Source organism: Lucilia cuprina, chromosome 6 (assembly GCF_022045245.1).
Source record: "Lucilia cuprina isolate Lc7/37 chromosome 6, ASM2204524v1, whole genome shotgun sequence".
Taxonomy (NCBI): domain Eukaryota; kingdom Metazoa; phylum Arthropoda; class Insecta; order Diptera; family Calliphoridae; genus Lucilia; species Lucilia cuprina.
In genome coordinates this window covers 30936920-30963506 of record NC_060954.1, presented here as the reverse complement: position 1 = coordinate 30963506, position 26587 = coordinate 30936920, and the positions used below count along the sequence as shown (strand labels likewise).

Here is a 26587-nt window from a genome sequence, read left to right as displayed (position 1 = left end):
TTATATTTATATATGTATGTATTTATGTATCTGTTAAACAACAACAAAAAGAAAAAATAATTGTTATTATTTTAAAAATTACAACAACAAATAGTTAAAATTCTGTTAAATTTAAACGCACACACATACATAGTTGTATGTACATTAGATGTACCCTATTGAACACTATTTTTAGGAGTATGTACTTCTAACGTACATACATACTTATACAATTGTTTATGTATCTATTTTGCTATATTTTCAATGTACAATGTAAATGTTATTATACATTTATGACAATCTCTTAAGAAAACTAAAAAAAATATATGAAATTATAACATATTTTTAAAAAACAAAAACCAAAAACTAACTATTCTTATACAAATTGTTAAATAAATTAAAAACTTTTCTAAAAACAAGATTTTAATAAGGAACAAACTTTTACAATAAAAACAAAAGAAATAAAAACTATAACCATTTTTCTTATAATTGTAATAATAGTCGTTTTTACAACTTACTTCATGAATTAAAATACTTTTAACCAAAATATGACTGAATAAACTAGTAAGAAATGCATATAAAACCCAACATCAGTTATGAGTGTATTTTAAACAATCTTCTCTTAGGTTAGCTAAGAACAGAATTTGATGGAGAAGGTAATGTGTATGTATGTATATATGTACATTAGGATGCAAAGTTATTTTAAGACTATAATACTGATAATTAATACTTGTCAAAAAATCATGTAGTATAATACAATTTCGTAGGTTAATTAAAATTTGATTACGACAAAAAATAATTCTGATTCTTATGACAAATCGGATAACGTATTTTTAAGTTTTTGAAAAATTTCAAAAATTTCTGATTTTTCATATGTATCAAAGTTGTACTGAAAAAAAAACGTTAGAAACAATTTTGTACTGAAAAAATAAACAAAAAAAAAAAGATATAAAAAATCAAGAATATCATTGAATCCATATGGTAGTATATAGGCGAAACTAATTGTCAAGGACCTAAGTCCCCTGTCAAAAACCTAACTGGTAAGAATGTATTAGTAGAAGCACACAAATAGACACAGTTGTTCAAAAGGTACTTAAAAAAATTTTTTTTTCGATGTTATTTTTTTGTGTGTTATTAATGAAATTTATATTCTAGTGAATGAAGTATTAGTTAATTATTTTTTGGAAACGATATTTTATCTTAAAACATGTTAAAAACATTTTTTCGTCATTTTTTCTGCACTAATGCAAAATGAACAAAAGTATGTAAAATACTTTTTTTCAGTTTTAATTAAAATGAAATGTCAAAAAATAAAAAAATATATATATTTTTTTCGTTTGCTAAATATAAATTATTTTCGGAGTTTTAAATAAATGAAAAGTGTTGCAAAAAATAATAAACATTAAGTTTAAGTGATAAGAAAAAGTAATAAGTGCTAATATCCTCGCAATTTTGCGAAGAAAATTTGAAGTTTATTGAGTGCGTTTAGTTCTCAAAAGTTTATTTTATTCTCTCAGAGCTCATTGAAAAAGAGCAATTTGAAAATTGCTTCAGTTTCGCCCATGGTAAAAATAAAGAAGGTAGTGTCATTCTCTCTATATTTTTTAAAATTCTATATCTGACATGCTTAAGGATTTTGACGTTTTCAAAAAAATAGTAGTACCATATTAATTTAAAATTTTCCCATATATTTGAAGTTTAAGAAAAAATTTAATACATAATTTTCATTCATTTGTTGAAAAACATAAAAACGTTTACTTTGAAATTGGAATTAAAGGAAAGATCTTAATTTTCAAATATTAAAAAAGCTAATTTGTGAACATTATTTTAAGAATAACCAAGAATGAGTCCCCAACTGCGAAAATATCTAATATTTTTGCAAAAATTTAAGCAAACATATTTTTAAAGTCCCTACATTACCCAACAAACGACAACATTGGCTAGATATATGTAAAATTTCCGAAGAAGGTTTGCCAAAAGAGCTCCGACCATTGCCTTAAAAGTAATATTTCAGTTAATGCAAAACGTGTAAGATTGGATAAAAATGCTGTGCCAATGACCACAAGGTAACTTTAAAATACTAATTGATCTGCAAACATAGAGTTTTAAGGTATGTATATACATATCTCCGATCACAATCGAATTTTTTTGGAAATAAATCTGAAATTTCTAAACTGCTAGTCCAAATAGTCCAAAATAACGTAATAGTACATTATTATTTAAATTGTAAATTTTAAATTACACATTTTTTGTAAAAAATTTCTCGAAAATCAAAATCATTTTTAAGAATGTGACAACGCTTTATATAATGCTCACAAAAAACTAAACTTCAAAAATCCTTATTTGATAAAAAAAATTTTGATTGACACTACCTTCTTTATTTTTATCATGGTTTCGCCTATATGTACTACTAATGAGACCTCGCGCCGAAAATCGACTGATAATTTGGGTAAAAAATAAGATCTTGCGAAAACCATATCAAAACTGCAATTTTTAAATAGTTTTAACACACTTTTTAAATGAACAAAGTAAAAAGAGAAAAATAACGCAAAAAAAACTCTTTGAATTTTAATAAATTCTGCATAACATCGAAATTAGCTTATAGTTAGTCTAACCACAATGTAAAAAACAAAATATGCATTGCAAAAACAATAAAATAGTCACAACCACGTTTGAAATATTGGGGAAATCTGCATAACATTGCAACTGGTTAATAATTAGTCTAAAAAATATTAATGGAATGTGTAATCAAGTAAAAAATATACCACAACAATTAATAAACGCATAATTTTTTAGGATATCCTGCATAACATTGTAGTTATCTTTTAATAAGTTCAAAAAAAAATAGCTAGAAGTGAATTATTTTCTTAGTCTACTACCAAACTGCAGGCAGCATATTTTTTCACTAACACATGTTTAGAGTTAGGTACTACTGTCATAGAGTCGGACTACTTTTTATACTTTTGTTTGTAATTTAACCAAGGACATAAGAGTTACAAGTTTTATGATATATTTCTTAAATAGTAAATATTTGCAGTTAAACATTTATTTTTTCTTATCCATAACTAATACATAACAATTATTTTTCAATAAATGTTTTATTCTTCTTTTTATAGGACATATTGATATGAAATATGTAAGTCAGTTAGGTCATAACAGTACTTGTATGTTTTACTTTACGTTCTAACAAACCTTTTTTAATGTACATCGCTTTAAAATACCAATATAGCAATAAAATTCGTTTTATAAGTTGGAACCTATTTACTAAATTTGGGACTAGGATCATTATTTGATCCTAGTCCAAATGATTTAAAAGAACTAACATTTATCTACTAATTTCCATAAAATTAAGTCCATTATTGACCATTCTTTCTTTATCAATTAAAATAGTTTTAAATAATAAAAAAATGTCATTTGCTGCTAGAAAATTTATATTGACAAGGAAAAAAATATTTCTTAACTATAATTGTTTCAAAACAATAAAAAAATATAAATTGAATAATAACAGTTACGAACAACATTTATTTTTTTTGTTGCCTAAAACAGTTATTGTGTAACTTTTAATTATATTTCTTAAAAAAGTCAATTTTTTATTTCTAAAATTTTGATAACAGTTTAGAAATTAAACAGATGAGAAATTTTATTACTTTTATTCAAACAAACTAAGCAAATTTTCATTATTTTTTTAATTTACTCACACAAAATTCGTGTAAATAGTACATTTTGACAGCATATTATTTTCTTAATCAAATGTATGCTTATTTGTATCATTTCAGTTTTATCTGTGATACATTGATTTAAGCAAACCTGAATGTTGAAAAAGTCTACTCCAGGACGAGAAAGAAGGAAATTATTCATTTATATCAGCATTTCCTACAAAGAAATAATTTATACACTTTTGGTACTTTTTCGTTCTTTAAATACTGTTCAGTTTCTTTAAACTGTGCTTTTGTGTCTGATCTTTAAATTTGTAAGTATTAACACACCCAACCCTGCCTTCAAATTTGAGTTTAATTTTGGATACATGAACTAAATAGTCACTATAAAGGCTCAATTTTTTTTTTTATCAATGCTTAGTTAAAAAAATTACAAAAACAAAATACATTACCTTTTAATTTTAATCACAATTTTGTTAAATTTTAGTGAGTTTTTATATACCAAAAGAAAATTAAATGATAATAAGTAGATAGAATAAAAATTTCAAAATGGTTTATTCTTTTTGAAGAATATACAATGATGTCTGGTTTCGGTAATAATGAACTATTGTTGGGACTGAAGTGGTTATTACGTGGCAGTGCTCGCATGTATATCCAGTCTTCAGGATAACTCGACTAATACTTCTTTGCTATATGGTGCATCAACAATTGCTAAGTTAATCGAATGTTTAGATCGATATGAACAACGTAGGATACGTAAAGCTGAAACTGTTACAAAGTCCAAGTCAAGTAATAAACCAGATGTTAGGTGTTTAAATGCGCACAGTTTGGGCATTTCCAAAGCTCTTGTCCCAAACCACCAAGGCCTCCAGGTTCCTGTTTTACATGTCATAAAATGGGTCATTATAATAAAGACTGCCCAGATCGTAAAAAACCCAATATAGTTATATCAGTTTTTCAAGAGTCACTTGAAATGTATAAAAGCTGATATCTAAAAGAATACATACCAGACAACGTTCCCCGAAAATGTTTTACCCTAGTATTATAAAAATGGACTAAGGTTCTAATAAGTTGAATTAGCTACAGAACAATGATCCCATTCATATATTTTGGAACTTTTAAATATAGGTTCTTGTAATAAAATATATTATTTTTAGATACGCCAAGGGGTCTTTTAATTCCCAATATCGAATTTTTGTTTTATCTCTGGAAAAAAGAAAAAGTGCAAATATTGCCAAAAATCGCCATTTTAATGATATTACATAAAAACATGGTACTATCCCCCAAAATTGTGGCCAAAAATATATCCCTTCGGTTGATAGTAATCCCTTAAACAATTTTAAGCAAAAAAACCATTTGATTCCAATTTTATGTTTCGTATAATATGATGAAATGTAAAATACAGGAAAAATTCGAATACTTTAGTGAGGTAATTTTATAGACTTCTTTTAAAAAATAGCTTAATTAATTTAAGTAAATGTAAATTTTTGAAATTTTAAAAAGTGTGATATGAAACCTAAGGACTGTCTAGATAATATAACAGATTTATTTATTTATTTATTTTGCACGCAAAAAATTATTAAATTTGGTTTCTTTTCATAGTATACCTAAATTCGAATACTTATGAGAGACACTGTACGTAGATTCGGAATTAGGTGAAAACCCATAAAAGGTAACTTTTTGGTGCTTTTTCGTTTTTCAAAAGGTACTTTTTAAGTTTTCTATAATAATTAACTTATAAACATGAAATTAAGTATGTAGAGTCCGGATTAGACGAAAACACATCAAAGGGGATATTTTGGTACTTTTTCGTTCTACAAAAGGTACTTTTTGAATTTTTTTATAATATAGAATCTAGAAACATAAAATTAAGTATGTATAGCCCGGATTAGATCAGAACACATAAAAGGAAATTTTTTGGTACTTTTTCGTTCTACAAAAGGTACTTTTTGAATTTTCTATAATATCGAACCTAGAAACATGAAATTAAGTTTGTAGAGTCCGGATTAGGTGAAAACACATAAAAGGGGACTTTTAAGTACTTTTTCGTTCTACAAAAGGTACTTTTTGAAATTTCTATAATATTGAACATAGAAACGTGAAATTAAGTATGTAGAGTCTGGATTAAGTGAGAACCCATAAAACTCATCATGGTGAATGGTATATAAGATTCGGCTCTTACTTGTTTTTTTTTTTTGTACCCTTTTGTGAATGTTTGCAAGCAAATTCATAAAGTACACGGAGTAAAGCAACATATCCTCAAAATTCATTCTATAGTTTGGGTATTAACGTTCAAATGTTTGAATAAAAGAAATTCCCAACACATTATCTATTTTTATTCGTTTGAGATCATACATACAAGCTAGCTATGCTTTTGAATTGTCAATAAGAGCATACATGCTTGATATGAGCATTGAATAGACCTGGTTCACACTGGGAAACTTTTGTTGAGAAACTTTTGATTTTGTTTGAGAGAGAAACAGATGATTGATATTTCTTTCTTTTTCTCTCACACACAAAAATCTAAAGTTTCCTAGTGTGAACCAGTCATATTTCGTTGCGAATACGTACATGAATGTACTCAGCATGCAACTTGTTTCGACATTCAAAAATTATGAATAAATAGTTGTATTACTAGTTTCATTCATACCCATTGTCAATCTCTGATATATACTTTCCCTGGCAACAATTTCTATCCGAATTATAACCATAACGTTGCAGCTTAAAGTTTAAAACAATCTAATTTGATATAATCTGAGTGAATGAAATGTGACCCCGTTCGGAAGAAGCTGTTCCGCCTGTTTAATACTTACTTGGTGAGTTGATTTCGTTTCAGTTTAAAGTCACTTTTTTATAACATAAAAGTGCGTAAAAGTAGTAAATTTCCAGTTATGCCATAACAATAGAGAAACTTTAAATTATTATACCCTACACCACTTTAGTGGGGACATTAACAATGAATATTTTAAGAAATTTATGCACCATATTTTGTGAGGTGCATGTAATACTTTAATTAGAATCGAGCGAATACAACATTTTTACTTGTTTAAAAAAAAAAAACAGAAAAATTGATATGTAAAAAATTCTTAAAAATAGTAGTAATTAATTTATATACAATTAAATAGCTTATTGTTAATCTATAGTAAGATCTCGTCATATACATACATACATACATACATACATACATACATACATACATACATACATACATACATATGTATGTATGAGCATTCTAATATAATATAATAATATAAAAATGTGTTTTATTCAAAAACTTTCAAACTTTATTTGTATAAACTATGAAAATTTATACTCATTTTAAGGCCTTTTGCATGGCCTCTTCATTCTATATTTATACCGTATAGAGCGCTATATTAAGTTGACTGAGATACACACACACAGACAAACGTGAACATAACTCTCAAAAACACTCATTTAGATGTTCCCTATTGATTTAAACCTAAAATCAGTGCGTACTAAATAAATTCGGCAAGATAGCGTTTAATGGGATCGACAAAGATTATTCAGTGGACAGCAGTCAAAGTGTTAAGAGTTAAATAAAGTTTTTTTTCTTTTTTGTATTTGAATTCGTTTGATTATACCTACTCATATTTTTCATTGAACTATTAATATAAATCTTTACAATAGAAATGTAAGTTTAATATTAATAAAAAATGTAATAAAATTCTAAATTCATTATTCATTCATTATTGCAATTTCAAATGTCACGATAACGAATATATAATTATACATTGGTATATACATACTTATATTTAATTTCCTTTCAAAATATATTTTTTTTTTTTGAAAGGAAAGATCAAATAGTGTCTAAAATAGTGGTTATTTAATTATTATTTTTAAAATACGTATATTAACATTTTGGGTAATAAATAATGATATGAAATAATACATTTGAAAATATACCTATAACAAAATGGAAAATCAAAAAGTTTGTATTTTTTATAACAAATATATTAAATTATTATATATTTGACGAACTTAATAAATTGCAAATAATTTAACTTAACGCAGAAAACCCCATTTAGAATTCGTTTTTATAATGTATTTTGAAATAAATACATTATATTTTAACAACTGTAATTAAACATTTATTACTAACGTTATATACCTACATGTACGTACATTCATATATTAAAAACTATGCAGATTTGTCTTCAAACATTTTATAAAATTTCTATCTCTAACTTGAACTGTTTTTACTGTTCAATCATTTTAAATGTTTAAGCCAATTACAAAACAATAAATGAGGGAACTCATAATGAAAAAAGCTTAAGGGCCATTCAGACGATAACACTTTACGTACGACAAGTCTAATGAAAAAGTAAAATGAAATTCCATCCGTACAACAAAAAAGAGAATAAAAGTCGTATGATTTATATTTTTTGTGTTTACACGGTATAAAACAATAAAAAAGTAAGATTGAAACAGTTGTTTCACTTTTTTATATGTGTTTACATAAAAATACATCCCTGATCTAATGCGACCTGCTTGTTTTTTGAATCATTTCAAAAAATGAAGAAAGCCATACGACTGTCAAATTTTCCATCTGTATTCTCTCTCAATGTGTGATGGTTTCATTACATATTGCGTTTAGACGATCCCATCCGTTCTATTCTACACAAAATCTTGATCATATTACTTGTGTGATCGGGTAAAGCCTGCTTTAACATGAAAACAGCTTTAAAAAAACATTCAAGAGAAAGCTGTCCCTTATATTTATACATCAATAAAAATTGGTGTACAAACGTTAACCAATGCAGATTTGACCCACTAAAACAGAAAACAAGAAATTCAAAATGTTAATAATAAAAAATATACATACATATGTATGTATGTATGTATGTATATTAGACCGACTCACTCTGTATGGAAAGCAAATAAGTGTTGTTATATACATACATTGTATATAACAACAGAAATAAATAAAGAAACAAAACAAATCGAATTGTGAATGAAGAAAGTTGCTTTTCTTATTATCAATTATTACATAATTTTTATTTATATACATTGTCGGAAAAAATAATAGGAACACCAAAACATAAAGCTTAATAAACTAAATCAGGATGCACTAAGTAAGGTGAAATCATCAAGGCAGCTGATTTTTATTTGTTTATTGTAAAAGTGCTTGGGTTTTGTCAAAAATAATTCATTTATTTTTATAACATAAAAATTAAATTTGTGTTTTCAAACGAAAAAATTCAAATCAAAAATTATGAATGAAAATGCTGATAAAAGGGTTCCAAATGAAGAATATCAGATGAAACACCAATAAGACGTTGTCTGCTACGAATACAATTTAAATGCAACGGTTTTATATGTAATATTGTGAAATACACAACAAATTTTCTTTCCAATATTTATTATTTTTCAATTTTAGAAATTTCATTTTGACAAAACCCTACTCTAAACAAACAAACAAATATTGTGTTTGTTGCGGTTGTTACCTAAACGCTCTCACCTTACTTATTACATCATCAACTAAATAATAATTTCACCGTGACAGTTTTCATACTTCATATTGTCGGGCATATCCGACCATATGATACCATACACCAGTGAGTATGTCAACAATGTGTATTATTTTTTCAAATAATAATCGACTCATAACAATATATACACTATAGTGGTGTAGGATCTAAATATGTAGGAAATAATTTGTATATCTATAGATTAGCGTACCCTGGGTGCTTCGCTACCCAATCAAAATATATATAAAAAAAAGTACCAAAATGTCTGCCATATAGAATATTATTTATTAAGCACTGTGTATGTTTAGTTTCTATATGCGAGAATTATAATTTGAACAACAAAAAATAGAACATAGAACAAAAAAGTCCTAAAAAATCCCTTTAAATGTCCCTCCGTAAATTTTTTCTTTAATTTTAAAAAACTTCGCGTTTTTCTACAGCTTTTATTTATTTTTATCATTAAACTCATTTTAATTTAGTCAAATTAATAAATTCGCATTAAATAAAGAATATAAAATGTCAAGATCAGCTGACATGTTCGGGCGCGGCTTGTGACGCTTATAAAAGTAGATCTACTTTATGCATTTTACGAGTCAAGGAATTCTACACTTTTGTGATTGTAACTTTCATCATACAAATAAATTGATTCTACTTTTTTAACAGGCACATAGAATGCGAGAAAGCCTCCAACTTTATGGATTCTCATAACGTGACTGTGTTGATATATTCAATATTAAAGAAAAGTACTATGTTTCTGATGAGCAAAAAGTACCAAACATTTCCCTCTTATAAATTAATTATTCAATCAGAGCAGTGCAGATTAAATATAGTGTCAACATAAATATTTTTAAAATTCAAAAAATACAATAGGAATAATGAAAAGTTCTAGAAATATACTTTTTCGGAAATTAATATTCCGTGTTCAAATCTATATTTCACATATGTATATAACTCATACGATTCAAAATAACATTCATTTTTTCCCTAAAAATTGTGCTTATAAAAAGTACCAATTTATCCGAATTTTATCCTAAGTACTCGAATTCCCAAAAATATACCTTTTTTTTGTGTGAGTAAATAAATTATTTTTCAAATTTTATAAAAATAGGTTTAATGAGTTTGAATAAAATTAAATTTCACGTTTTCCCCTTTTTGGTACTTTTTTACCCAAAGAAATAGCAAATATTTTGTTTAAATAAATATTGCAGTCCATACAATAGGTATATCTAATAAGAATACGCTAAAAAAAGTATCAAAACAACAGTTTTCTCCCTTTTACAACGTAAAAGAACCGAATTTTAAAAAAGTACGAAACAGGTATATCATAAATACAAACATTTTATTATGTTTATTAGTTAAAAAGTTATAAAGGACCCAAAAAGGTACCAAAATCACCTTTGTTACACATTCGTTTTTCGAAAAAGTACCAAACATTCATGTACTTTTTTTAAAGTAGAAATAGTTGCAATTAAATTTTTTCTTCTATCACTAATATTGTGTATGATAATCAAGAAATGCTGTTTTACGGGGTTTTCCCCCTTTTTTGCCACAAATATCCCAAAATCCCTTCTTAGTGGACCTACATATCCAAAAAGACATCTACTTTCAAAATTTCATGATTCTAGGATTTGCCGTTTGGACTGTGCGATAATGAATAAGTCAGTTAGAAACGCTATTCTTCAAATATTAAATTGACTTTATTTTATGTATGATTATTACAGTTAACAACAAAATGTTAACATTATAGACTTCATGTTTCGAACTCTAAACTTCCCTTCAGAAAAATACATATGAATGAACAATATCCTGGTGAAAATTCCTCACTAAAGAACAAATGTAGAGGTGTTTGTCTAGAAAATGACTTAATTGAAAAATTTTTCCTTCGAATTTCTCATACAATAATAATAACATGCCTCTTTGATTCGAGCAGAGAAAAGAGAAGAGAACTTTGAACTTTTGTATACTTTAATGAAAACTATCCTTCTTTACAATTTAGAATTGTTATCAAATAAAAAATAAAAATTCTTTCGCAAAAAGTATTTTTAACGTAGCAGGATAATAAAATAGAAATATTCTTAATGGTTTTTATCTATTCGTATCTTATAAAAGAAAGTGACACTCCGTTTCACATTATCAAATTTCATATCTTTATTCATAATCTTTTAGTAAATAACGCTTTGACATTGTCTGATGCAGAAGATTTGTTAATTTATTATCTGGGATAATTCGAACAAATTATAAAATTTTAACAAATAGAGATATTAAAAACAAATATTTAGGTGAAGGATTAGAAATTAAATTAAAAATTATTTTTGATACTCATTTAGTTAATTTTGTTTGTTAATTTAATCGCCGAGTGGAGGCGGTTTAAACTTGAGCAAGAAATGAAAAAGTGTAAACAACCAACTGATGAAAACAAATTAATACATTTTTTTATGAAAAAACATTAAAATGTTTGATTTATTGATTAGTATAAATTATGGAGACTTAAAAATAATTTTTTTTTTGTTTTAAATTTAAGTTTTCAATAATTTTCATATTACATTTATTATCATCGGATTTAATTTATTTTTAACTAATCTGATTTTTAATTGGCTTTATAAAAACATTTTAATTTAATCCATTCTATATTCCTTCCCATATATAATATTTGAAACTAATTATATTATAATTTTTATTTTCAATGATAATAAATACACTTTTATAAGGATAATTTTTATATATTTTTATTCTAAGAAAATAAAACGAAATATAATTATTGGAATTGTCTCCAAATATTTAATAAACATTCATATTTGAAAATAGTGTGTGTCTCAAATTTTAAAGTCCATTAAAAAGGACAAATGATCGCGCATAATAATGTGCTTTCGTATGTATATATAAGGAATTGTATACATAATTGGCGTTCAAATTAATATTTAAAATAAGAATATAGAAAGTGGAATAACAATTATAATTGATTTTTTTAAGTATAAATTTGTAATCGAGTTTTTGGGGATATAAAAGGCATCGTATACAAATTGACTATGAAAATCTCCAATTTTAATAATATATTTTTTTTTTGTTCTTTTGCAATGTTCACAAATACTTTTTAGATGCCGAATTGTAGTTTTCAAGCAGAAAGCATTCCTTTTAAGGAAATCGATAAGCTGGCTATATCGGGTGGATACTCAGCATTTTATCCTGCGTCTGAACCATCTGTGCCGGTAGTTGGGGACTGGAGGAGACGTTATTGTTCGTTAGCGGACACATTTAAGCCAGTTCTAGATCGGGTCTATAATTTCGAAGTTCGTGAAGACGATGTTTTTATAGTGACCAGTACAAAGTGTGGCACAACATGGGCCCAAGAGATGACATGGCTTATAATGAATGATTTCGATTTCGAAAAGGCCAAAAGTGTAGATTTAACATTACGATCGCCATTTTTAGAGTAAGTATGTCATCAAATTTTTTTGTATATATTCCATTATACTGAATAACTACACAAAACTATTTAAGAAACTGATGAACTTAGAATATCATATTAGATATCTTTACATTTAAACCTTGTGCAATAGTTAGCAATTTTAATTTAATTATTATGTTGAATTTACAAAAGTAGACACAGCTAAGTTCTTAACCCAGTTCAAACGTGATTTAACTCAACTCATGTATGTACATATGTATGTATGTATGTATGTATGTATGTATGTATGTATGTATGTATGTATGTATGTATGTATGTATGTATGTATGTATGTATGTATGTATGTCTGCAGTTTTAGTATTAGTACTAGTGGAATTTAAACAATTATCGCTTCAGTTCCTGCAGGGTAAGCATTGTTTTTAAATGCGAACATTGTACACGGGGTCAGAGAGCGTTTCCAAAATAAATATTGTAATAACATCAGAGACATATTTATCAAGTTATATAAATATTATTGCAATGGAAAGGAAATGCACTAAGCTCGAAGCAACTAATGATATGCAAAAATTATCTACATCCAAAATGTTAGAAATTTAATTCTCTGTAGAAATAATATAGTACGACAAAAAAATATTTTTGTAACCTTTGACCGCCAACAAATCTCTAAGTGTACACGATATTTATTGTGATCTTTTATTCTCTATTAAAAATGTTAATTAGTAGCTACGTGCTAATTTTTATTTAGCTATCTAAAATTCCGCAACAAAACCCTTGTTATCATGGGCTATGACCTGTATCCCAAATTTGGCCATTTAGTAATAAATTTTGATTTATTGTAAAGGAATCGCAATGTGCAAAGAGTAAGCATTTTGGAAAGATATAAAACTCAAAAATTGCTTGAAAACTTTAAAAGTTGTAGACCGTTTCAAATCTTTAATTTCAGTTTTTTTAAACATTGTTAAACAAATTTCATAATTTTTAGATCTCATGGAGATTTATGGACAATAGATAAGAATATTTAACTGTAAAAAAATAGATCCATATATCTTACAGTTAAGCTGTACTTACGATTTGAACTCGGCGGATTTCGGGAAAGTGAAAAAGATAGATTAATCCATAAAGGTATTTAAAAAAAATATTAACAATAAAACTCAAAAATTCGAAAAACACTATATATTTGAATAATGCCAGAGACTGAAAATAACGGGTCCACTTTGTTTTTAAAAGGTTAATTGCTGTGATCACCATTTATAATAGTGTTTTTGCAATTTATCACTGAGAGAAACCTTTATGTTGGATTTTTTCGATAAGCGGTCGAGAGAAACCGAAAAGAAAAACAAAATAACACGATACAATTGATTATACCCTACACCACTTTAGTAGGGAGGGTATATTGGGTTTGTGCTGATGTTTGTTATGCACAATAATATTGGTCCTATACCCACATTAAAGTATACCAATCGGCTCAGAATCATTTTCTGAGTCCATGTAAACCTTTTAAAGATAATTCTATTGTCCCAGGGACGAAGCTTATTGAAAATGGTTAAGATCGGTCCATTATTTCTCCAAGCCCCCATACAACTGAACCCCCCTTGTAAAACCTGTTATCAAACAGGTCGCAATTTTAGAGATAATTCAATGAAATTTGGCACATGATCTTTTATGGTACCGTAAACGGTATTGAAAATGGTTAACATCGGTCTCTTATTTCACCTAGCCCCCATACAACTGAACGCCACGAATAGGGCTTTTAAACTTTGTAACCAAACTACAGGTCACAACTTTGGAGATAATTTAGTGGAATTTGGCAGATGATCTTTTATGGCACCGTAGACGAAGCCCATTAAAAATGGTTAACATCGGTCCATTATTTCACCTAGCCCCCATACAAATGAACCCCACGAATAGGTCTTTTAAACTTTGTAATCAAACTACAGGTCGCAATTTTGGAAATAATTCAATAAAATTAGGCATATAATCTTTTATGGCACCATAGACAAAGCCTGTTGAAAATAGTTTACATCGCTCCATTATTTCACCTAGCCTCCATACTACTGAACCCGCCGAATAGGGCTTTTAAGTTCATAATTATGTTTAATATACTCATATCTCGACATAAAGCTGCAAAAACCAAGTTCTTTACAAGACTCTTTACAGTCCTCATATGACCATAGCCCCTATGAAAAGCCCCCATCAAAATTTCTCTTAAATGTCCACAATTTTATTCAACAATAAACGGCTTAAGTATGTACTTATATCTGAGCAAGGTACAATTCAACTTAAATGCTTTATTATGGCAACTAAATCACATTATATTTTTGTAAAAGGTGTAGGGTATTATATGGTCGGCCTCTCCCGTCTTGTTTTTATTTTGTAAAGATTTTTAAAAGATCTGCTTATGATTTTTATTTTCAAAAGCAAAACAATAATTCGCAAATGTAAGTGAGTGATTTATTTTAAAATAAATCATAATTTAATCATTTTGGATATTTAGCCCAGTTATTTTCAGTCTCTCAATAATGCTGTATATAATTAGAGGAATAGAAGAAATAAAACAAAAAGTTCTATATTAAGAATAAAAAATTATAAATGGACCCCTTTTTTACTATGGAGTTAACTTGAGGTGAACAATTTTAAAATAAAAATATTGTTTTTGATACTGATAATTTATCCTTTTCTTTTTACGGTTGATTTTCAATCCAAAAGTCTAAAAATACAAACTTTATGTTGTGAAAAAGGGTTAATTCATAAGCTTTTATACCTTAAATATATAATTTTTTGTATTATTTCTGTTGTTCCTCTAGTTAGAGCATTATTCAAATGTATAGTGTTTTTATAATTTTTTGAACTTCGGGATTTAATTTGCCCCATGTATTTTAAAGGGTTAATTTTACTTTTATAGCTGTTATTTTCAACATAAGACTTTTTACTTAGAATTCAAGTTTTATTTATTAAACATGGTCAACAAATAAATAATATTTCGACATGGTATACCGAGAATTCACAAATTTTGAAAATTTGACCTTTGAACTCCATATCTTATGTTTTCAGAATGTTCGATTTGAATAAAATTTGGAATATATATTTTATATTTTATGGTCTTCAAATCTCGGAAAATACTTTGTTTAAAATGTACAACAGTAAAGAATTACGTATTTATTTAAAATTTCACAAAAAATGCGATTTTCCCATAATCCTCAGAGTTCAAATCGCAGGTACAGCTAAACTGTAAGAATTTTTGATTTATTTTTTTTCACTGTTTTATTCACTTATCTGTTGTCATAAATCCCCATAAGATCTACTAAAAATTTTGAAATTAATTTAACAAAGTAAAAATATCCACATTGGAGATTTGAAACGGAAGTTGAAAAAATTTAACTTTTTTGTCCATTGCTGACAAAAAGGTCGCATTATCATATACGGACAAAAACTATTATTCGAGTAATTATAAATACTAGAGTTCGCCCCGCGGTCGAAATTCGACCGGAACCATTAAAGGAAAGATTACATTCATACAAATGCAACAAAACCCATATTTTCATAGTTGAAATGTCTGTCAAAAAATTATTTCAATTGCTATTATCAATGAGTATGACTTGCTTTAATCAACGTATTCTTTAAGAAAATGTGATACATTTTAGTTTAATCCTGAAAGAAGTATAAAGTCTAAGTTTTCAAATTTATTTGAACTTTTTTAAAAGCAAAAAACAATATTACTTCTTTAGATTTATTATTCTCTACAAAAATGTTCATCTAAATCTATTCAAAACTTACAATATGATATTTTCATTTCTGACAGTAAAACAAGTAATATTTCTATATTCGGCTGTGCCGAATCTTATATACCCTTCACCAAGTATGTTTTAAAAACAGTTTTTATTTATTTTGTATATCTGCACACATGTCACACATAACAAACACACAAACAAATATAAACTGTAGCAGAAAGAAATATTAACCGTTGTACTGTAATACCGCCGTCAAACTGTATTACCACCCTCAAACAAATATTATTACCAACATATTACTACTTTATCTCCTTGTTCTTGTTATACCCACTTACCTTCGTGAGAACAGAACAGCATGCAAACAAAAAAATATACAGCTTAATAAAAACAAATACATTTCCACACGCACATGTACATCTTTATCCAATTCACAGTATTGTTGTTGCTTTTTTAACAAAGCATGAAAAAATGTGGCTTTTTTGATGAAATTTTCAGAGGTTGTCTCGGATTTTTGCTCATATCTCCGTTATTTTAAATAGCGATCTTCTCGAAAGCATGTCTAACTGAATTATTGAAGATTCGGATCTCGCCGATATCTGGGGACCTCTAAAAACTGATTTCAACAGACATACAGACGGACATGTCTTAATCGACCTCGATATCTATAAGGATCCAGAATATATATACTTTATAGGGTCGGAAAATTATATTATAGAAATTATAAACGGAATGACAAACTTATATATATCCTTCTCACGAAGGTGAAGGGTATAATTAGTAAACTATTTTCTTTAATACTGTTTGAGTACTTCATCTTTTGATTTTTGCTAATTCTCATCCAAGTTTTTTTTAAACACCTCTTAGTTTTAAATTAAGACCTATGTTTAACAATCTGCCAATTCCTCCACCAATCACCTATGTCCCTCCATTCCCCCAGCAATTTTTCCTTGTAGCCTAACATAGGTTATTCATTTTTTTTATTTGATTATAAATTCATTAATTCTGAAGTCATTTAATTTTGCAATTATTGCTATTAGAACTATAACAGGATTCCATCCTGATCGAAAGTGAAATTATGTAAGTTTTTTAAATAAAGAAAAACGATTTTTTTGGAATAAAACCACTTTTAATTTTTAAAATCGGATGTTTTAAATAATTGTTTTTTTAATATAATAAATATTTGTATTAAATTAATAAAATTTTAGATCGGAATGATATTTTGGAACAGGTATTATCTTTATGTTATTAATCTTTATAAGAAATAAATCCGTTTTATTTTACTATCTTTAGTATAAAAAGTCCATCCTTCAGGTTTATGTATAAAATCTTCACTCGACGAAGACTTCTTAAAAAATAAATTTTAATGTATTTTAATCGAATTTAATAGTAGATATTCTATGAAGTTGTACTACTATTGGCCTTTAAGCAAAGAGCTTTAAAAGTAAATACTAAACCAAATGGGCAGCCATTAACCCAGAAAACATGATTTGTATTTGACCAGTTTCATCTTTTTTATATTTTTATAAAACATATGTATGTACATATAACCATACAAACTACAGTTTTCACTTTACACTAATATTTCTTAAACCGCCTTTTTCCTAATTGGTTAGATTAACACAAAAAAGTCTTCCCTTCAAATCCTCACAGTGCTAAACATGCATATTAGCGATATACTGATTCATTTATTACGATGAATTATGTACGAACATGACCAACTAAACTTTCCTACTTATGTTTAAACAGGCTTTGTTTTTGTCCTTCATATTAAATTCCCTTAAATCCATAAAAACTAACATTTATGTAGAATTATTGTCCCACCAATGTTTTCCCAGGCCAAATACGAACATCATTTTATATTACAGATCATAATACATCATTATTACATTCACAATTTAGCAAAAACCATAAAATCTTATTTTCAAAATATTATAAAAATCGTATTAAAAACAACAACAAAAATATCACTGCCAAATAGAAAGCATCAACAGAGAAGTAACCTGTTTTCACACTCTTCTCTATTTTTTCTAAAATGAAAATATGAAGTGTTGTTGCATACTAGAAATAAAGAAGGTAGTCTCAATCAAAAAAATTAAATTTAAATAAGGTTTTTTGACGTTTTCCTTATTTTAAACTTTATGTACAGAGTTGCCACGTGCTAAAAATAATAATGGATTTCCAGACATATTTTACAAAAAATGTGTAGTTAATTTATTTAAATAAAAATGATTTCCTCTACAAACTTATAAATAAAACACGTTTCGGGTTTATTAAGTGATATATTTTTCACTTTTTTATTACTGTGTGAATATTTGTTTATCTTTAAAAGATTTTAAAACCTAATTCGGAAGAAATGTTCGACCTAGATAAAATCGTTTAACAATTTTCTTGCCTAAATCTATTTTAGAAAAATTTAACAAATTTGACATATTGTAACGGTTCAGGCGTTGTGCCCTATTCTTCAGGAGACCTGCGCTACCTATTATTCCGACCGTGCTCAGGGTTTGGGGTGGTGTTCTTGTCTTCATCAGGATAGGCTAAGAACCGCACATTAACTTAAAAGGTAGCTATTAATATTAACTAATATAAAAAAAATAAAGAAAGTTTGAATTTAAATGTCAAGAGAAGATGGTGGTATTTCTTCCCATTCTATACCCTCCCAACCTTTGTATCTTATTAAATCATCCTTAAGACACCCTATGATGATCCCCTAACTACATGTTTAACTAATCTTTCGTGGAATAAAAAAATAATTTCAATGGTCATTATATAAGTCTAATAATTAAACAAATTTATTATTAAAATGTAAACTGGACATGTTTATAAACTTCATATTTAACATTAATAAAGATTATTGGTTAATTTTTTGTTGTGTAGTGTAATTTGTTTATTTTATTTTTAAGTATTCTAAACATAGAAAAGGTATACATAGAACTGAAACTGAGTATGACAAAACCTAAGTCTGCTGTCAAAAACCTAAGTCGTGAGAATGTATTAGTTGAAAAATATGTAACCCAACAAACACAAACTCATTCGTTTAAAAAGATTTTATAGTTTTGTTTGATATTATATTTCGATATTTTATGAAATAATGTTTTGAATTAGCCATTTTTATTCAATATCAGTTGACCAATGTAAGAAAGATCTTCATTAAAAATTGTTCTTAATTTTAAATAAACTCTTTGTGTTTGCTGGGTTGAGTCAATATTGACACTTGAAAATTATATTAAAAAAGAAATAAAAACGATTGGAACATTTGTTTTTTTCTGAAAACTGTTTTCAATAATTTTATAGAAAAAACATAACTTTTAGCAGTGTTTAATGCAGCAGCAGGGGCTATTTTGCCAAAGGAATTGTGCTAATTAACGCTTGATATGAACGATTATTGTTAATTTCAAAGCAGCCCAAATGCAGTCAAAATACACCCTACACCACACTAATGGGAATGGCATTTTGTTTATGTCTTAAAGTTTGTAACACCCGCGTCGATGTAATGATGTAATCCGTCCATAAATTAGCCTATTGAACTTTTTTGTAAGCGGTACATGTTATACAAGAATAGGGTATTTATAAAATTCGACTCAACAAATTTTATATATACGAAATTTCGACTATATATTGTTATAATGAGTAGTACATTCACTAATTAAGCAAACATCAATCTCTTGAATATAACTTCTACATTAAAAAATACTAAATAACTTATTGCTACTTACTCGCGATGTGGTAGGGTATGATGTATTCGGATACATTTTGTAATTTCATATTTTTGTTATTTTATGTAAACAAAAATAAAAATGCTCATACAATTGTATTAAATTCACACAGAACCTGTACATGTGAGAGAGTAATATTTCTTATTCCCAGTCTCAGTTCTATTTATTTTTCTATGATTCTAAATTGAAATATTCAACAATGAAAAATTTGAATTTTACTTTCAAATGTTGCTAACATAATACTTTAAGATATTATGTTAATAACATAATTGTTTTACCATTAACAAAAAAATATTCAATTTAGAACACTTAAATACATAGAGTATTTAAATGAACAATAAACACAATTTAAAACTTACCAAACATAATCCAACGATGACAACAGACCTGTAGTTTGTTGAATTTGGGTTTAAATTATAATTTTGAATTTTTAAATTCTCATATTTTTATAGATTTTAGATTTTAAGAGTATTTATGTATGTATGTTAGTGTTTATGTGTGTAGGGTGTATAAAATATTAGTGTATAAGTGTTATTACAATTTTAAGTTAATTTAAGTTATGATTAAGTTTAATTTTAGATAAAATTAAGTTAATCAAATTGAAATTAAATTAAAATTAAGTTAAGATTAAGTTACATTATTATCTAAAATAAGATAAAATTTAAGAAAATTAAAGTTTTAAGTTAATATAGATGCAAGTAAAGGAGAAAAGTTTTAGTAATTTAACAAAAAGTTAGTTTTAAGATAAATTAATTAGATTTTAAGTTAAATTAGATAAAATTTAAGATAATTTTTTAGATAAAAAGATAAATTTTTGTTGTTTTAAGATAAAATTAGTTTTAGTTTATCGTTTATATTAAACCAAATTAGTTTTAGAGGCTTTTTAAGATAAAATTAGTTTAGTTTTAGCGTTTAAGTAAGTTTAAGTAGGTTTTAGTGATTAAATTAAATTAGATTAGATTTTTAAGCTTAAGTAGGTTTTAAGTTAGATAATTAGTTGTAGGTTATTTTAAGATTAATTATTTATGAATTTAGCAAGATGCTGAGGATTTACAAAACTTCTTCAATTATCTTCAATTGATGGCAAAATTAAAATGTTTCTGATAAATCTTGAGATTTATTATCTCGATTTGCTTATCTTTGTTTATTCATCTTGATGTTTATTGACCAAAATGGGGTCCGTTATTTTGAAAAAAATTCTTCTCTTTCTTTTAAATCTTTTTTTTCGATGCCGCTTATTTCCAAATAAGTTCAATTATAATAATTAGCAATAAATTTCGTTTCCGTTTTATATGTATGTATGTTTAATCTGAAAATTTTATTTTCAAATAAAAAATGAAGTACAAATTTTTTAACACATACAAAAGTTTGTATAAAATTGTTATTGTAAAATTCTCAAGTATTTGAAACCCAATAAACAATTTGAAAACCCATAGCCCTCACAATATAATTTGAATTAATTGACATTGAATATTTAACAAATGAATTTAGGTATTCCAAATGGTTTTAAAAGTTGGTTCTTGTTTCTGTAATCTCGCCAACACTTTTATTAATACGCACTAAACACTTTAGTTGTTTGTCATTGCTGGTGGCTGCGACTGTCTACGGAGGGAGCACACGAACTTTTTTCAATTAAATTTTCGTTTAAAACATAATTTTTTTGTTTATTAATTTCTTTATTTCGTTGAAAGCTTTTTTCCTTTTAATTTCGAAATCAGGTACATGATTTTTGTTTGTTATCTTTTCCTTACAATTTACCTTATTTTCTTCCTCGTACAAAATTTTTTATTTCTCGCCAATGACTGGCGACAATTTTTTTACAAATTATTTTTTTAAAATTTAAATATATGATTTTGGTTTTGGTTATTGTATTTTCTACTGATTTGAAATTATTTTTATAATTTTTTTTAAAAGCTATAGAAATTTTATTACAAAATAGGAAAAATTAAATTGTATATGGTACCACTAATTTAACGAAAACTTCAAAATCCTTAAGCATGTCAGAAAGAGAATTTAATAAAAATATAAGAGATTGACACTACCTTCTATTTTTATACCCTTCACTTTCGTGAGAAGGGTATATATAAGTTTGTCATTCCGTTTGTAATTTCTATAATATAATTTTCCGACCCTATAAAGTATATATATTCTTGATCCTTATAGATAGCTGAGTCGATTAAGCCATGTCCGTCTGTCTGTCTGTCTGTTGAAATCAGTTTTTAGAGGACCCCAGATATCGGCGATGTCTGAATCTTCAATAATTCTATTAGACATGCTTTCGAGAAGATCGCTATTTAAAATCAGCAAAATCGGTTGGTAAATAACGGAGATATGAGCAAAAATCCGAGACAACCTCTGAAAATTTCATCAAAAAATTGTTAAAAAAGCAACAAAAGCACTGTACATAGAAAAAGATGTACACGTGTGTGTGTAGATGTATTTGGTTTTATTCAGCTGTGTATTTTTTTGTATGTTTGGAATTCAAACATACAAAGTATACACAGCAAAAAAATATGATTTGCATTTTTTGTTAAAATAAAATAATTTTCCCTTTTGTTTTGCAAATATATTTTTTGATGAATAGAAAAAAGTATTTAAAACGTTTTCAATTATATGAGAGTAGATTGTGAGTTATTGTACAATAATTTTTATGCGAATAATGTAAGTTTGAAATTTAAAACTAACACAAATTTTTTCCAAGTGCTTTTTAAAACAATTTTTTTAGGATAAACAAAAACAAAATCTACGTCTCGTCAATGTTTACCAGCAATGAATCAGAGGTCGAAGTCGACCGGCTTCGAGTCGGAGCTTAGCCGCCGCCGAACTATATTTAGTTGCTTGAGTCGCCGCCGAAACATTCGGCTTAAATCGACTCAAATTTTTTAATGTTTTTATTAACTAGACTGTAAGATCAATTATGTTTAAAATACACTATGGTGAAGGGTATATAAGATTCGGCACAGCCGAATATAGCACTCTTACTTGTTCTACTATATGTTGTTTTGCATTCTTATTTTGTTTTTTATTTTTTAATTTAAGCACATGTTTGTGTGATTGTGTATTGCTAGAAACTTAAAACGCTTATTTTTCCGAAAATACTGAACCGGTTTTGATCATATATAGATTCTGCTGTGAGGTTCGCCAATCTATATAAATCAAAAAAGAATCAAGAAAATCGGTCAAGTAAAAGAGCCGGAAAATGTTCCCAATCGTTTTAGCTTTGTGTATTAATATATATGATGATGATATATCTATAAGAATTCCTCAATATTTTTCTTAACATAAAACATAACGTTTCTTTAATTTTATTTCGAATGTAATTAGTAATTTTGAATTGAATATTTGATATACTAGAAAAAATGTTTAGAGGGTTATAAAACTATATATTGTAACAAAATAATATATTATTCAATTCACAATCTATGTTGTAGCGTTGAATGCGTTGTTGGTATTTTCTATGCAAAAGCTCTATACAACTCATACGACAATTTTTCATATGTTTTTCGAATGTTGTAAGAAATTTTAGTGTTGCCAATTATTTATTTCAACATATAAACAAAAATTCAAACGATTTTAGCATAAAAAACGAAAAAGTGGTAACACTGAAATCAAAAACAAACAGCTGTTTACAAAAACAAAAAAAAACTAAATTTTATTAAAAACAGTTTGTTTAAAATGTGGAATAAAGAAAACAAAAGAATTGAAAATTCAAAGAAATTAATTTGGTTTATTTCGCATGTTTAATTAATCTAATATTTTTTTATCTTTTGACATTGTTATGTGTATTTGTTTTGATTGTTTTTTTCATTGAGAACATAAACTTATGACTTGCTGCAAAGATATGTTCACAATCACTGTTACTACGCTTTAGTAGGTACAATATACAACTTGATTGTGAATTGAACATATGTGTTTTGGTCATTTTGTATTGACAAACAAAAACTACATTACGGAAACCCCATCTATATGGGGAGCACTATGATAATTTTATTTAGAATTGTATAATATTGATTCTTATTCAATAAAGCTAACACTAAGTACCATCCTATCCACTCTAAGTATTTTATTATAACCGCCTTTATTTGTTAATATCTAAATCAATTATTCTTTCTGTAGCACACGATAGTGCACTTTATACTGGTTCCAAGCTAATTAAGGTCTGTTTAGATCAGCGTTGCGCGTTCATATTGTTCTAATTACGAAGATTTTCGGCAATTCACACGTACACAACCCGATCATAAATAAAACTCATAACAAGAGCGTAAAAATTGCAAAAATTTGTAAAACAACAACAAAATTTTCAAACAAGAGAATAACTTGCAAAAAACTAGTACACTCCAAAAACTTTTCAGAAATGCATAATATTAAAAATACATAAAAACAATATTTTTAATACTTTTTTAAACATTTTATATTAAAAGCTTTAATCTTTTTCTAGTTAAAAAAATAGTCAGCTGTTCAAGTGATGCTACTTTATTAATTTACTTTGCTTTATCTGTAAAATTTACAATTTTACTTCTTATAAAATTTGATCATAGCAAGCGTAACTAGGAAATATTTTTTCTAAGTGTTTTTTAGTATTTTCTTACCACTACAATAACAGTTTCTCCTTCTGCGCTTAGCTGGTTTAGATGTGATAGTGTTCTTCCTAGTTTGTATATGGACTTTGGAGAAGATAAATTATGAGTTCAATGGTTTTCCTTGAATATAAGCCGCTTCCCTATGCATTTTTTTCGGTAATTCTTTGGATTATCCGTCTTGTCTATACCTTAGCAAAATTACGTACATTAATACCCAACATACCCGGGTATGTCATACTATTTAAATAATTAAATAGTATAATAAACAATAATTTGTAAAACCAAACAAAAATTAACTGGAATTCTAAAAATGCAAAATACTTTATTGTCCTACAAATTCTGATGAAAAGTAATAAAATGCAACAACAAAAGCATAAAAATTTTAATTTTAATATTTTTTCGTATATACTTCAATATATACTTCTTAACTGTTTATTCGAATTTTATTTATGAGCAAAAAACAAAAATCTCTTAAAAAAATGTATGCAAAAAATTTAGTTGATTAGAAGCTCTATAAAAATAATAAAAACTTCTATTAATCATAATATTACTTTTCAACTAGATTTAACGGCGTAGTTCCAAATGTACCGCACGATACGATCAAAGAGGCAAATAATTTAAAATCCCCTCGTCTACTAAAGTCTCATCTACCCGCAATGCTTTTACCGCAGCAAATTTGGACTAAGAAACCAAAGGTAAACTTATAACTTATATAATAATAAATTAAATTTATATAAAATAAATTTATATAATAAACTTAATAATCACCAATGATCATTTCACGTGAAATATGTTCTCTATTCACTTTTTTGATTCACTAACTTTGTTGTCGTGAACAAAATTCCCCTGTTGTGAAATTTGTTGATGAAATTTTGTAAACTTTGAACAATCTACTATTGTGAATGAATTGTTCACAATAAGTTCACCTTAGCAATTTTCCCTTCGAGGGAAATTAAAATTTCAAGGGAACGAAATGTGCACTTCTACTGCGATAAGGGTAATACATAATAAATTCCTTTATATTACGTATATCTGTTTTTTACTTTTAGGTTATTTACGTATTTCGGAATCCAAAGGATGCGGCAGTCTCATATTTCCATCATTGGCGCGGTATGGTTGGTTACAAGGGGTCCAAGGAAGATTTTGTCCAATCATACATAGATGGTCATGTTAATTTTAATCCATTTTGGCCACATGTTTTGGACTTTTGGCAAATGCGAAGCAGTTCACATGTTTTGTTCACGAGCTACGAACGAATGAAGGGTAATTTATCTGAAGTCATTAAAGAAGTTTGTCAGTTCTTAAATAAGGAAATTACACCCGCTCAACTTTCTTCGTTAGTCGAACACTTATCGTTCGATAATATGAAAAATAATCCAGCTTGCAATCACATTAAAGAATTTGAAAGTATGAAGGCTGCTACCGGTCGAAAAGTCGATGAATTTAGGTTTGTTCGAAGAGGTATTGTCGGCAGCCATAAAGATGAACTGGCATCCAATGTTATACAGGACTTTGATGAATGGAATGATGAAAACTTAAGAGAATACAATTTATCTATTAACGATTTCACCGAATATTCGAAGTACCAGAGTTAAAGGCAATTAAGAGTGATTTTTGTCGTAAATGTATGAAATTTTATTTTCGGTGCCGATTACGGTGTATGCGGAAATATGCCTTAAATGGAATACTGAGTGTGTGATGAAAGTTTTTAATACTTTATTTATTAATTTTTATTTTAAATTGTAATGCTTTCTCTTCAAATGTCAAACTATGATTGACTATGGATTAAACAATGATATTTTTATTTGTTAAAATAATAAATGTATGAAATAATAAAGGAAAAATATTGGATAATTTACAATAAAGGAAAATGGCTATTAATTGTGTTTTTAAATAGAAATATTTGATGATGTAAAGAAATTGGAAGAAGCAAAATAAATAATGAATTCTCGGTTATTACGAACATTTTTCAAGTTCCGACATTTTGGTAACCACCTTAATACAAAAAACTATCTCTTATAACGAAATCGGTT

The 26587-nt window shown here is 27.0% G+C and overlaps 1 protein-coding gene across 1 annotated transcript; it reads left to right on the top strand.

Moving 5' to 3' along the window:
• Positions 1–6898: 6898 nt before the first annotated feature.
• Positions 6899–26429, top strand: LOC111683799 (sulfotransferase 1 family member D1). Its single transcript, XM_023445903.2, has 4 exons — positions 6899–7287; positions 12220–12554; positions 25117–25249; positions 25604–26429. The coding sequence occupies exons 2-4, from the start codon at positions 12220–12222 to the stop codon at positions 26147–26149; spliced, it is 1014 nt and encodes a 337-aa protein (XP_023301671.2). The 5' UTR covers positions 6899–7287; the 3' UTR covers positions 26150–26429.
• Positions 26430–26587: the final 158 nt, after the last annotated feature.

Excerpts from the sequence above, each read along its gene's own strand:
- LOC111683799 (XM_023445903.2), top strand. The coding sequence starts at position 12,220 with ATGCCGAATTGTAGTTTTCAAGCAGAAAGCATTCCTTTTAAGGAAATC. Across the intron at positions 12,555-25,116 it reads TTACGATCGCCATTTTTAGA|ATTTAACGGCGTAGTTCCAA; the intron begins GTAAGTATGTCA and ends CTTTTCAACTAG. Across the intron at positions 25,250-25,603 it reads TTTGGACTAAGAAACCAAAG|GTTATTTACGTATTTCGGAA; the intron begins GTAAACTTATAA and ends TTTTACTTTTAG.